At 36.4% G+C, this 16088-nt stretch overlaps 1 protein-coding gene across 1 annotated transcript in view; it reads left to right on the forward strand.

The window, feature by feature from the left end:
- The window catches only part of LOC134750548 (homeotic protein empty spiracles-like), a 54702-nt gene extending 38962 nt beyond the window's left edge, over positions 1–15740 (forward strand). Inside the window, exon 3 of the mRNA XM_063685750.1 lies at positions 14680–15740. Coding sequence (XP_063541820.1) covers positions 14680–14868 — 189 coding nt within the window. The 3' untranslated portion in view covers positions 14869–15740. The remainder of the gene's footprint in view (positions 1–14679) is intronic.
- The last annotated feature ends 348 nt before the right edge of the window (positions 15741–16088 follow it).

Here is a 16088-nt window from a genome sequence, read left to right on the forward strand (position 1 = left end):
CTTTTCCCTATAGGCTTGCTATCCTTGCTACATCCTATATGTTTGTAGGCTATTATAATTTTTGGGCAATGTTGTTTATGGATGTTCCGAATATGCCGTCACTATTGCGTTTAGAGAATATGCTAACATTACGGGCTTTTCGTACGAATAGTGACTGATTCCACGGTAGTGACATCTACAAAAATAAGCGTATTCCTACACAAAAATAACTATAACGAGGAAAATATCCAATGACGCATAAAAGCCTTTTTAACCTTTACGTTTTTTGTCCTTCAGTTTTCAATTAATACTTGGTCAAAACTACTAACAAAATGTCAAGTATTCATTAGGTTAGGACACATCAAATATCATCTTTATAGAAATATTAAATTCTTATTTTACACTAACCACAGGAAATTACCTTGTACTCGTAAACTACAATCTTCCGGACAGCGATTAAAAATCTAATAATCGAATATAATCGATTAAAAACTTGCAATAATCGAATTATTAACGTAAACAAGGGCTAATAGCGCGCAGCTGCTAGTTTACTTAATCGTCTGAAATTACCACAACCGTACGTCATATAAAATAGAGTAAAGTAGCGCAGCGAAAACTGTGCAGGCACTATATTAACTGGCTTCAAACGCTTCGAATAATCTCTTCTACGCAAGTAACAACACAAGCCTTATGAGACTAGGTCAATTTGTGTAAGATTTATATGAATATTTGTTTCATAGTACACTGAAGAGCAATTTTTGCAAGTTCTCGTATATCTTTTCGAAGAGCTACTATAAGTCTTTGGAAATAATGAAATAATTTATAAAGCGTTGCTTGTTGCGTTGAAGTGACATCTTTATAATTTTCAAAATCTATGAGTATATCGATCGTAACGCAACGATTGCGGCCCTATACTTTTTTTTACGAGTAGGTAACAAAATTGAGCTGTATAACGTGTGCAAAAGAACACAAAATTGCACTAATATCTCAGTATCTACAACAAAAACATTATTCATTATTTTATTATATATGAATTCACAGGCAGCTTATAACTGATACGTGCACATATAAATACATATCCAAATATAATCATTAAATGTCTTGCTTGTGTTTTGTCCATTCATAAAATGATCGTCGAGTCTGTTTTCAAAAGCGTTCACTGAAGGTGCACTGATTATGGATTCGGGCACTGTTCCACACTTTTAAATAATACGCAGAACATAGTGCATCTAATTGTCGTGCGTTTTTACGAAGTCAATAAACTGTCCACACTTAGCCCGCTGTGGCCGGAGCTTCTCTCGCTTGTCGTTAAATAGCACGTTAGCTCACAGAGCTCAAACGATACGTTACGTGCTTTCAATATCGGAATTATAGCCCCGAGACGGGCCACGAGCGTGTTTTATGTAACTATTCTTAAGTAGTCCTTATACCGTGGCAATAAGGTTCACATATAGTCAAACGTGGAACGATGGTACACATAATACGTAACTGGAAGATAGCGATGACATTAAGTAACTAATCATTACTAAAAATCATTGTGTACGTACAAGATGGATTTGGTTGGACATAATATACGCCTCCATGACAATGTATGTTAAATACAAATAAAGAATATGAATAATGTGAATATATGGACTACGTATTGTTAGCGGAGTTCGGAACGCGCCCCTAACTGACAGGACGGTTGTCATGAGCGCGAGCTGTCAAGATGGCTTGGCGCCGGATCCACGGAAGTATGGATGGTATAGAAAGGATCGCAATCTCTTATGGCAGAATTGTTGTAAAAGTGACCGCGTTAAGCTTTAAATAATAGTTCCTAATCTCTCCGGTGGCGCTAGTTAGGCTCTGGGACATGAGTATAACATGAACCATATAAGGCAACAAATAACCCGACCAAATTACGTAGGTTGTTTTTGGTAGTATTTCGGTGTATGGTGGCGCCGCCTAATTACTGTTTTTTGATGGACACTTTTCATATATAGAGATTTGGCTCCTTTATATAGTCTCCATGCACGGAAGCGTCGGTCAAGCATTGTTGTGTATCGAGTTAAAATAAATCGTTTACTCAAGACCTTCTTTTGCTGTTTATAGTATAAGTAAAAAACTATAAGCGCTCTCAATTTCACACAAAATGTAAATGATAAATTAATATTGTCTTCGGTTACCGTGATACGGGTCACCCGTTGACCACGAACGCTGTAAAGAGTTCGAAACGTCGGGATGTATTACAATAGTTATTTGTACAACAAGAGAGGAAAGTTGGTTTTTCTTGCGAGTGTTTATTTTGAGTCCCGAGAAAGCGAAAGATTCTATAATTGAATCACGAGCGAAGCGAGTGATTCTAATGTAGAATCTTGAGCGTAGCGACATTGTTTCACTCCCTGGAGTGAGGAAAGTCGCACTTTCCTCACTCCAGGGAGTGACGAAAGTAGGTTTGTTCGAGCTGCTGAGGTGAAAATTCAATATACGCGATATAATCCGTTTTCATAGTTTTATTTCATAAATGATAAATTGTTAAAAACGAAATGTCCCAATAATAATAATAATTTAACTCAATAAGTGTCTATTTATTTATTCATTATAACTCATTTATTACCTAAATACAACATAAAAAACACATTTATGTAGATCTAGATATACTTGTATTGTGTTTAATATAAAAAGCTGTTTCCTGCCTCTAGTCTTAGTTTCAATTTAGATTCTAGACAAAAATAACGACCGCTGTCAAAGATAATGCGTTTTTTATCCCATGACCATAATAGAGACCTAAACTATTGACAACCTAGGAAACTTGTTCTAATTATATCAATTATTGACAGGGCATTAATTCAGTAATATCCTGTCAATTATACAATGTGCGGGTATAAGCGAGCCAATAAATTAAAGGTAGTTACGTTGACAATGTAGGTAATTGTCTTCTTAAACATACAAAGTGATTATAGTAAAGATCAGGGCTCGGAAACGGTATTTTTTAAAAACCCCGAAATAGCCCAATATTTTGAATTTTTTTATGCTCATTACGTAGGACTGAATCATGTATTTAGGAAACAATTTTGCATTATTAAAACGTCCCATTAAAAATGAAATTATAAACAAAAGAACTAAAAAGAACGTAATAATACCGGTATTTTTGTATGGAGCAAATACCGGTTTCCGACCCCTGGAATTACCATTAATTACGAACATTATATTATTTTATTTTATCGTAAAACATGAGTATATGACTGCCAAGATCGTTACTAGCCTAAATTATGACGTGACAATTTCGAAACAAAATCAACCAGTTCAACGGATTATGTCATACCTACGCACCCTCAGCGCATGCGCTATTGACTCCATAACTCTCCCATTCATAAATCAACCTTAACTCCTTGATACAAAACCTATTATCGTTTGCTCTATGACACCCTATGCTTTACTCTTGTGATCTGTTTGGGTAATTTACCTATTCAAATACAGACCTTAGTACTTTAATATAGAGTTGATAGTCGCATGATGGTGTAGCTGGGCGGGTATTAGCACTACCCCCGTTGTGATTTTGATGTCGCCGCCGGGGGTTGGTTTAGGGTTGTCACATCGTCTAACTTTGCTGCCAGATATTTTGACCTACACACGTGGTCCAGATATTATGATCTAAGATATGTCACGACCATGTCCGCAATATATTATTTATGATTTTAAGGTACAAAGGTCCTTAAGAGAAACAATTAGCGACGATAATGAGCCCGGAATATTAACAATATTATCTAAAATTAGATGGAAGTTTAGAAAACGTAGAAAAGTTCGACCGATGGTTGTGACATCGGTCATGAGAAAACGTTCCCGTAGTTTTCTATGTACGTAGTAACAAGCGTGACAACCCTAGTTATGACCTCAGCCAAGGGGTCTATGGTAAGATGTTGGGAGCGTATTCGTGCGAGGTCTCGAAAACGGTGCTTTCATGTAAACAGTACATATTGAGTGTAAGAGAGTGATAGAGCGAGAGATGCCTGTAAGTAGTATTATATAAGTATAATTAATATTGTTTTGAAAATACTTTTGTACCCAATGTATAAATACTGTCTCCCAATTTGTGCCGCTGTGGCTCTAGCTGTTAAGGTAGAATTGTCAACTTAAATAATAAATAATAATAATAATAATAAACCCGCAGGGCAGCTTGTGGCGAGCTGTTGGGGAGTGACGACCCCACGGACCCGAGTGCTCCAGAGAGTCGGTCAGGGTCTCCGTCTCCGGCGTGTCTTCGTCGGTCGGAGTGGACCCCAAGGGGACCCGCATGACTCTCAGCTCTGGCTTGCCTTCAGTGGCCGTCCAGAGGGGAGTCGTAAGAGCTATATGCTCCAGGGGTGGAAGTGAAAGATGCATAAGACGCGAGTTGGCACAGTGGCTGTTAACATCAGACACTGGGTAGAAAGCGGCGCACACCTCTCGACACCCCTGAGCCGCTCACACCGGTGTTGCTCCTGGTCGTCTTCACGACGGCAGTTTCAGGGGCCCATCTAGTAAGCGGCAAGTCACCACCTGCCTCGATAACGTGTGTTAGCATTGTTATGGCAGGTGTCCGGACTTCTTTCATTTCATTTCATTTTCATTTCATTTATTCGTTGCAACCATGGTATTACAGATGTTCTTAAAATAAAGTGAGTACAATCATGGACCCTACTAGGGCGTAGCAACATTTTATATCTACTTATTTCTAAGGTAGTCTTATAAAATAAATCTATAAACAATAATAACAAATAGAATAGATAATTAAAATCAAATATTTATAGTATTACAATAATTAAAATCATACATTGTCTATATTATTATATCACTATTACATTTATCATGCTCCATTTTTATTAAGTACATTATTATTATTATTATTTGTCTAATTATTCATAAATTCTTGTAGGGTGTATGGGCATTCAGTTAGAAGGTAGCTCTTGAGCTTGTTTACAAAATTATAATATTTGGTTTCATTTCTTATAAACTGAGGGACGTGGTTATAAATTCGAATGGACATTGAGTAAGGGCCTTTTCAATAGCCCAGTCTCATTATCCACCCAAACTTCAATCCATTATAATAATAATAATAATCCATTCAGTATACCGATACTGTTCACTTTTTCTACAATAGTCCCAATGCCTGCTGCGACCGGTTCATGGGTGTCTATTGTTGCACCTGTGAACGGGTTCCAGCAGGCGTTCTACATGACATTAAAGCTCTCCAAGGGGCCTCTACGTGTTGGATCTATATCCCCACGCAAGCCTATCAAAAGACCGGGATTTATAGGCCCGTGAAATCCGAGGAGATACAAATAATAATAATATCATTTGTGTACTTACACTATTATTTAGTGTAGGTACACTCAAGGGCATAAATATACATATATACATTCCCAAAGTTTCAAAAATATGTGTACGCTCTTACACCTTAGACAAAAAAGTCGTGTTCACAGTGTGAACACGACCTTCACACCATTTGTCTGTCTGTATCGATATTTTTGCCTTCGACTGTACTGTAGGTAGGTAAAGGTACTTAGGTACATCTACTATTGTTACTATCAAAATCAAGTCATTACATGACCACGGTTGTGACAGCGATCATGAGAAATCGTACCCAAATTTATCGCAAGAATTGTGTAGTGACAACCCTAGTAGTGACATCACCCCGGGGCTTCAGGGTGAGATGAGGAATGGTTGGAGCTTGTTCGTGCGATGCCTAGTAAAGGTTGCTTTCATCTTTATAACCAGTAGATATTATATGTTTAGGTACAGTCGAAGGCAAAAATATCGATCCAGACAAATAAATCAAAAATATGTAAAAACGACTTTATTGCCTGAGGTGTAAGAACGTACACATATTTTTAAAACTTTGGGAATGTATATATATTTAAGCCCTTGACTGCACCTACTTACATTTACTATTGTGACTACCAAAATCAAGTGAATTACATGCAATGAGGGCTAACGCGTATGAATTCGCCGCTAGGGGCGCTAGATGGTGGTCTTTTCCATAGTTCGAAATGTCAAATGTCACTTGTCACTTCAATGACTGACAGCTGTTCTTTAGTCTTTTGGACCACCATCAACAGAGGCGCCAACTGGTGAGCAAAAAAACGATAGCCCTCATTGCTTAGAAAAACCAACACTTATACGTCCACGGTTGTGACATCGATCTAAGTTAAACAATAATAAGCATTTATGTTGTAGAGTTTGTTTTTGTAAGCTACTCGGAACTATTCTAATAAATACGTGACACAATCATAACGGTATACGACCTGTAACATTATTTAGTTCCTTGACCCGTTGATCATTAACGAAAAACAATAAAAGATTTCCTCCGGAAGCGTATCGATTAGAAACAATTAAAATTATCGAAAAAGGGGCGTCCACCTCAAGTGTTGGGGAACTTCGTCCAATTATGATTAAAAGTATCATAATCATAATGAAAGCAGCACTCGTACGTTAAATAACTGTTCTTGATTTAATATGCGTTGAACAAGTTTCAGTAGTCTAAGCAGCTTTCTAGCACTAACACATTAATAGACACGATTTATAAAATCAATATCATTAAAGCTTAGACTTTTAAGTTCAAAAGTTTGGATGCCGAGAAAATTATTTTGAAAACCACAGCGCATGTTTGGGGAAGGAGTGAAAGAATGTATAAACATTATCATCAAAACAGTGGCTAGGACAAAGCCTATTTATTCTCAACGAAATAAACACTTAACTATTTTAACGATTAGCAAAAAAATACTTACCTAACCTAATAATAATCGTTTTTTGCAACCATGGTATTACAAGGTGTTTTTTCTTTCATTTTAGATAGTACAGACAAAAAACTAATTGCACATAAAAACAAATTACATATCAAAGCAGCATTCTGATGTGCGAAAAAAAAAAAGATTCTGCTGTGAGTGCTGTGTATGTGTGTGTGCGTGCATGTCAGTATATTTTTAGGGACCATTTAAATTTCATTCTCAAACACTAATCATCATCTTCCTCGCGTTATCCCGGCATTTTGCCACGGCTCATGGGAGCCTGGGGTCCGCTTGACAACTAATCCTAAGAATTGGCGTAGGCACTAGTTTTTACGAAAGCGATTGCCATCTGACCTTCCAACCCAGAGGGGGAAACTAGGCCTTGTTAGGATTAGTCCGGTTTCCTCACGATGTTTTCCTTCACCGAAAAGCGACTGGTATAAATATCAAATGATATTCCGTACATAAGTTCCGAAAAACTCATTGGTACGAGCCGGGGGTTTGAACCCGCGACCTCCGGATTGAAAGTCGCACGCTCTTACCGCTAGGCCATCAGCGCTTCTCAAACACTAATGTTTGTTTAAAATATTAGCTAGGTACCGTTCAAAAAACTTTATTTATATGATCCAGGATTCCCAAACATTTAAAAGAGTTCACAGAAAAGTGGAATAACTCGATCCCTTAATAAATCCGAATCCCATCCAATTTCCAGTAACAATAGAAATCTTCAGGGCCGCCATCTTGGCTTTAAACGCGAACCGGAAATGCTGTTGAACGTCCGGTTTCCCGCCGGAAATGGACTAGAGTACATTGTTTTCTTTCGGCCGGAAGTGGTTTATGGCTCGCGTTTGGTGATTATTGATTATCAATTATGTCATTTTGGATCGCATAATGCTATAGTTATGCAGTTATTTTGCATCATAGTTTTAGTAATTATTAGTGTGGTAATAAATAGTACTTTTACGAATAGGAACAGCTGCGTGTATAATAATATGATTTATACTTGTAGTGAATGGTTATTCGTATGTATTCAAATATACTGTATACGATATTAACATACATTATATTGGCACATATTTTGTGTACATATAAATATATTTATTCCTGTGGCAGTTATTGTTACTATAATTAATCCAGCGCATTTTGACGACCGGTCTGGCCCAATGGGTAATGACCCTGCCTGTGAAGCCGATGGTCCTGGGTTCGAATCCCGCTAAGGGCATTTATTTGTGCGATGAACACAGATATTTGTTCCTGAGTCATGGATGTTTTCTATGTATTTAAGTATTTGTAATAGTATTATATATATCGTAGTCTAAGTACAACACAAGCCTTCTTGAGCTTACCGTGGGACTTAGTCAATTTGTGTAAGAATGTCCCTATAATATTTATTTATTTATTATTTATTTATTTATTGTAATATGCCTACTTGAATAACAACATTTTTATAGTTAATAATAATATGGGATGTATTGTATAATATGAAATGGCAAGAGATTTATAAATGTTGTCCATCTCAAGCTAACATAACTAAACAATGAAAAAAAAAAACACGAACATAGGTCTAAAGCGCACCATTAAATTTGTAACTAACATGAAAATGGCTTCTCTTTTTTACTAATACTTACTAAAAATAACAATTCAATATCAATGATATCCGTGATCCCGGAACACAATGCTCAGCGAGCTGCGACCTGAACTTACGGCGCCTTAAAAACCTTACAGAATAATTCCACTCAATAATCCAACTCATTTCAACAAAAACATGACATTAATTTTCTTCTTTGTAACTGTCTTAACGTAACTTACGCAACCCGTACTTAGCCGGCTATTTGTCTTACAAATCTAGATCCAGACCATCTAGACTTGGTTTATGGCCTTGATAGCGACCGGATGCGTAGTAAACGCGCGCTTTCCACTTCCAGAGCCATTGTTCATGTTGTTAAACTTGTTAAAGGGTAAGTTTGAGAGATGAAAATTAGTGTACCTATCTATACTAATCTATAGCATTACTTAAGGTGGTTGACTGGTAGAGAATGCCTTAAGGCATTAAGTCCGCCATTTGTACAATTTTATATCGTGCAATAAAGTTTAAACAAATAAAAAAATACTTAGATAATTTAGTTATGAAATGGACGTTTTTACTTTAATGGTTACGATTAACTGTTTGCAATTTTGCAAACTCTATATGGATATCTTTTTTTGAGGTGTCAATTTTGATACCTCAAAAAAAGATATCCATAAAAAACAAGTGTGTGCGTGTAATTTTTACGCGCGATTGATGTAAAATTTCTTTGACGTTTACGATACATAATTTTATCACTGAAATCAAAGATAGATATAACTCCGTAATAGATGGATACAGTCTAAGGAAAAAACGTTCCTCGAAAATCACGAAAATTTGATTCTCGATCAGGTGGCGCCACTACCTTTGGCCTACTCTCGTATAGAGGGCGTTGACGGTTTCGTTTGTTTTAACGCATATCAGTGAAAGGACATGGGTCAAAATAATAAAAATAAATAATGCAAATAAAATATCCATATCAGACTTGTGGACTTAGATAAAACCAGCTAGTTTTAAAATGCACAAGTTTATATTTCTAAAAATCTGACGGCATTGCTTGTTTTTTGTTGTTGTTTGGGTGCAGTTTGTTGTGTTGTTGTTGTATATCTGCACAAAATAAAACCGTTACATAAACAATACGGGTATAACCATTAATCACACGGCCCCTTAAAAAAAAGTTGTATATGAAGTTTTTTTAAATTGCCTTCCTCATTGATTAGGTAATCGGTTTAATGTATAAAGTTAACTGCTGGTAAAATGTATATTTTTTCTCATACAACGGATGAAATAGCAGATCATTCACTTTCTGCAAATGTCAGTGCCAATCTATATATGTATTAATGTAATTTATTCGTTTTTAAACTCAATCAGTATTACATCTTCTAAAACCAATTATATCCAACCAAGCACAATGCCCTTAATCAATCATTTCTATTCAAAAGATAAATAAAAAAATAAACTAGCAATTTCTAACTTAACATTAATCAAACACTCACAAAGACAACGATTAATCTCCCTTCCCCCTCGCACACCCCTCACCCCTATCACCATCCCTATTACCCGTAAAAATTGCAAATGGGGTCGCCCAATTTGTCGCATAATTCCCATCGCGATCTCCCTCTCTCCTTAATCATCTCCCTCTCTCCGTAATGGCTCGACAATAAAGTAATACGCGAATAAATAGCTTTCCGTTTAAATTTCGCTCCGAATTCACGCCACTTAATTGTTTGTCTCCCCTCTGTGTATCCATCCCTGTCTCTCCAGTTCACTTAAACGCCTGTCTCTTTCTGTGATCCGTAGGGGAGTATAATCGAGCACATAAGTACTTAATCGTATTTCGGGTTTGAATAGCTACCCTTTATTTATTCAGTGCCCTGGGTGTTATGAGTTGCGATTCCCTTTTCCCATTAAATTCATTGTTTGCGTTGTTATAACCAGAACATTGGGCCACTTATTTAGGAGACGGTTTTGCGTTTGTGTGTGAGTTTGTGTATCGTGTAGATACACTGTAAAAGAATACGCACACAGAAGATATGTGTATCTGTATTGTGTAGGTACACTGTAAAAGGACACACACAGGGGAGGCAAGGCTCGCGGCAGATGCGTAGAGTAGCTCGGTTAAGTTTATATAGAGGGAAGCAAATTTGCATCAAATAGCTATAATTGTTTTATGGTTGTTTAAATTAGTTAGAGAGGGGTTGGTGTCGTTTTGGTAAATGATGCGATGATGTTTTTGTGTTATTTTGTCATTGTTAGTGATGAAGACTTAGGCTAGTTATGTTTTAATCGAGGTAACACGGTACTTCCTTATTTTGAAGCTCATTACATACATTAAAAAAAAAGCCATTATTAAAGTACAGTTAACCAACTGTACTTAAAAACTAAACAGTTTTTAATACGATTTAGTATTTTTATTGCACTCTGATACCTATAATAGAAGTGTCACGGTATGCAATGTAATATAATATTATAACCATAACGTCATAATCTCATCAAAATCATAATCGTTTGGGGTAAAATCCACGCCTTCAGGCGCCCCCTGGGGGTTGTTAGGGGGTTGCTAAATATGTGTAGCTATGTAAAAATTAAACTACTTATTGATCTGTTAAAACATTATATTAAGTGCAAGGTTTTACTTATGGATGGTATAGAAAGGATGCCAATCTCTTTATGGCAGAATTGTTGCAAAAGTGACCGCTTTCAGCTTTAAATAATAGTTCCTAATCTCTCCGGTGGCGCTAGTTAGGCTCTGGGACATGAGTATAACATAAGGCAACAAATAACCCGACCAAATTACGTAGGCTGTTTTCGGTAGTATTTCGGTGTATGGTGGCGCCGCCTAATTACTGTTTTTTGATGGACACTTTTCATACATAGAGATTTGGCTCCTTTATATAGTCTCCATGGTTTTACTCTTGCTTTCGGAATAGCAAATTTTTAATGAAATCAAACATCTACATTTATCTCCTGTCTCCTTTTTAATAGTCAAAATGGAGAATTTTATAAGCACATTCCTATTCTGTTGCAGTAATTTGGAACAACTGTTTTTTTTTCACTTCAATGAAAAATGTTTATTCCTTTCTAAATACCTATTTACGCTATGCAAGACAATTCTACCTTAATAAATCCCCTCTACGATTCTCAAAATGAAAGTAAACACTAGGAAATTGTGCAACTTACTTGTACTTACCTACGTAAGTAATGTCTCTATTTTCTGCTTTCAAATGTAATTTTATACTAAACATCGTATATACGAAAGATGCTAAGTGACAGCAACTCCTAATTTGTCGATCTTATGTCTTTTGAAAACGGTTTACGAGTGAACAGTTACAGCGTCGACTATGATACTTGTAAGTCTTGTAACATTATCTTATTTTTATGAAAGGCTGTGCCATTTTGCCAACGCCTACTGCGTCAAAGATGTTTTGAATACCTTGTTTCAAAGACATACCATACACGGGTAAAGTTACCAGTTATTAGTATTGAAGCGTGTTTAATAATAGCGTAAGCGCCGTCCTCAAACTACCTTTACCCATGGAACGTGGAATCACAGACCGTTTTCTGTGCGTGGAATGTAACATTTAAATGTATGTTTTACAATTGCTTTTATGTAAGAACCACCTATTATAGGTTTTGAAAGCTTTCGATTTAAGTACCTACCATAATGACAAAAACTACACACGGACAAAAGGTGTGTTATGTGTTTAAGGCTATTTTGTTATTAAGTTGTCGTAAGAACTACGAACTACGACAAAGGAGTGGGTAGACTAAGAGAGTTGTTCAAAACATATTAACAGCCCATAATGAAAGGCAACGAAGTGACACATTACGCCCCTTTTCGAGTGTATGTTTGAATGTTTATCAGTAAACTACAGTCTGAGAGTTACGTATGATGTGTCGATAAATTAGTAGAGATTTGGAAATGACAATATTTTGCACTGCTATACGAGTAGGAAAGTACCCCGAAAGTAAACCGCGCTGGTGGCCTAGCGGTAAGAGCGTGCGACTTGCAATCCGAAGGTCGCAGGTTCAAACCCTGGCTCGTACCAATGAGTTTTTCGGAACTTATGTACGAAATATCATTTGATATTTACCAGTCGCTTTTCGGTGAAGGAAAACATCGTGAGGAAACCGGACTAATCCCAACAAGGCCTAGTTTCCCCTCTGGGTTGGAAGGTCAGATGGCAGTCGCTTTCGTAAAAACTAGTGCCTACGCCAATTCTTGGGGTTAGTTGCCAAGCGGACCCCAGGCTCCCATGAACCGTGGCAAAATGCCGGGACAACGCGAGGAAGATGGATACGAGTAGGAAAGTAATGTAACCTGCAAATTTGTCTTGCGCAACAACGCAAAACATATAAGATTGTCTTACATATTAGCGCCCTTAATTTTCAAGATATTATTGCAGGTACATGAACTTTCTGGGTTTCCTAAATTGACATACATACTATACTTTCCTCTATTTATTATTTTTCCATACTCCCGCTAACGACATACCAATCGCCGCTCACGCGCCATTGCCTCGCGATTAATATTTGATGTGGATGGCGCCTAATGTAGCGTGACATCCGTCGTTGTCATACTTGGTTGACCTTTCGTAAACCCTATTGTAAGGCAATAACGTATATTATAGGCCAGTTGAATAAGAACCCCAAGAGTTACATAATGTATAATTGATTTAGACGGGCTTGTGTGAAAATGATCGCTTTTGTTATGGTTTATGGTAATGTATTGGCTCGTTTGAATATTGTTTAGTTATTAATGATGTAAACTATTGGTAATGGCACACTGGCAGTAATATAATGGATTTAGATAGTGTTTTGTTAAGAAATCGCCATATAATTAAACCTTCATACTTAAATAATTGCGTCAATAAATTGCTGTAATAATTATCTTAAGATGATATTTTAACTGACGACTCGAAAGTGCTTGATGCTACGATGCTAGGCGTCCTATTTGAATAAATAATGTTTTGAATCATTGAATTCAAAATCTTGTTTATATGTACAATATACTTTATATGCTAATTATATTCTGTCTCACTTCTCTATGAAAGCTTTACGTAAAATGTAAAAAAGTTGCGTAAAAGTAGGTATTCAGAATTCAGCACTCTGCATTCGGTAGCCATGTTTAAAACCCAATAAAAAGCGAGCCCACTGCTGAAATCTTAAACAAACGAGCCATAAACCGCACAAAATCCAAACCAATAACCCTTATCTGGAATCGATAAATCATTAAAATATCGCAATAATAATAACTTATTAAAATTTCCATTAGCCCCGGAGCCAATGGCGTCGGTACAGCCATTCGAAATGTCAGTAAAACATAATTTGCCTTTGGATTGCCGTGAAATTGTGCAAATGTTATGGCTTACATTACTACGAACAAGTTATAAACTTATTATTTACCTACCGCTGATAAAGCATAATCGGAAATTACTCTTTTATTTTTGGAACGAGATTGTTATTGCTTTCTGTTTAAATGGAATGGCGTTTACTTTTATGGGGCTAAAACAATGTACGCACCGAGAGTAACATGGCCCAGAAACTTCGGTTGTTGCAGTATGTCTTTTACTGCAACTTACAACCGAAACTGCCAGTTTTTTTCTCATTTAAAAGAGTTGTTACAATTTATACATTGTTGTTAAACATCACCAAAAGAGAAACTTAAACAAATTTTGTTTAAGAGGCGCAACTTTGTAATCTAAGTGGCATTCTTTTGGGGCGACTCTGTCTGCCTTTTTAAAGTCTGAGTAGGTTCATTGTACGTATTTAAGTCATTATAAATCGCCAGAATTCAAGTACTTCTGAAATTATGTACAACGAAAATCGACACAAAGGTTTTTATTGTAAATATCTCAAACACGATACTGCCATGCGCCATGAATAGATTTTTCGCGCCATTAAACTTGACAAATCGTTCAAAATGGCGGACGATTTTTACGCGGGAAATCCATTCTCCCTCGCAGTTTCGGATTTTCTTTGAATAGCGATGAAATATGATTAGGGAGCGATGTTCCCGACAATGCTGTAATAAATGGCAACGATGTCACGGAAGTAATGGTGTAGAAGGTCTTTAACCCCTTCGATAAAATGATCGCTTTAAATAAATAACTACATTACACGCTGTCACACACCCCTCTATTGTATAGCACGGAAATTTCTTATTACTTACTATTTTTTATTACTTTTTACCACTTGTGTAATTTGAGGATAATAATATTAACCAATTAATTTTAATATGGAATCACCGACTATAATATGATTTACGGACGCATTAAAATATTATCCGTTATGCTAATTTTATGTGAGCGATTAACATAAAACAGTTTTAAACTGTAATAAGAAGCCATTTAACATTGAACCATAGATAACTTTTTTTTCTTCTTACAGGTGAAGGTGTGGTTCCAAAATAGAAGAACGAAACATAAACGTATGCAGCAAGAGGAAGAGGCCAAAACGGGAACCAAATCTGGTTCCTCGAGCAAACCAGACGAACAGTTCAACAACTCATACGAAGACGATGAGGAACTTATCGATATGGACATGGACGAACTAAGTGAGAGTGAAAACGAAACGTAGGAGTGACATAGACAATCGACTGTAAATATCTATCGATAGATTCTATTTATTTATTATAGTTTTTGTAAATAGCTTAGCGGTTAGTAAGTATTTATTACGGTAATCGAATCCAATGAATGTTTATTATAAGTGTAGATTAATTTTTAAATTAACTAATACAGCAAACATTGGTGAAAAAAGTAGAATAACGACTTCTAAACGCGCCCCAAATGAAGTTCTAACAATCATCGTTGTCTCGAAACATAAATCATCATAATATAGCGTCCATTATAATTAAATGAAGGAAACCCAAATTTTAAAACGGTTTCAAAACGCCTTGTTAGCCACGAGTTATTACATAACATAATTGGTCCCATTATAATAGTTTTGGGACTAAATTAATTAAAAATGCCTCTTTGATGCGTGCTCCAGTGATGTGGGTATAATTAGGAGGTTAGATTTCGAGCGCTGATACGTATGTTTCTAAACGAAGGCTGTCAATGATAGAAAAGGATAGTCTCGCTTCACATAGGTCAGACCGAGATAAATATAGTTATGCGATGACGTTTGAGATTAGCGTTGGTCTGTGGGTCTATTATTAAGAGATGCGTTCAGAAACATATCTTGGGCTCGAATCGCGTTTCGTAATTGCTCGCGACGCGCCCAAATTGTTTTTAAACAGTTGACGATTGTTCTCCACGGCTATTTGTCTATGGTCTGATAAGATCGGATTGGCTCGTTAGGCTTTCACGCGTCGCACACCTGCTTTAATTTTGAATTTGGAATCAGTTTGGAATCGACAATGTGTTAGGAATTTAAATTAATTTGTTCCAATTAAAGATTGAAGCCTCGTTTGAGATAGGTAGAGCGTTTTGGTTCTTGTACCTAAAACAAGATTCAAGATGATACTATTAAGTAGCCCGAGTTTATTGTGAGTTCTGAAGACATTTTAATATACTCTATAACCTGGAAGTGACTAAAAAATTACAGGTTTCAAGATTGATTTTCTTAGTTATCAATTTTAAGGCGTTCAAAATAGTTTTATCAGTTATTGCATTTTACAAACTTATCGAAGTAAAGTTACGTTCCTGCTTGTCTCGGAACTAAACCTAGCAACTCATGGCTCTTATTCACGGCTCGTTCACGGGTAAATTTCAAAATGATTACAGAAATTTAACACCTTAGTTTAGTTGACTCTTTATTCGTCCATAATTAAAAGAATTCCTCCGTGCAACATAAAA

This window comes from Cydia strobilella, chromosome 20 (assembly GCF_947568885.1).
Source record: "Cydia strobilella chromosome 20, ilCydStro3.1, whole genome shotgun sequence".
In the NCBI taxonomy this organism is placed as follows: Eukaryota; Metazoa; Arthropoda; class Insecta; order Lepidoptera; family Tortricidae; genus Cydia; species Cydia strobilella.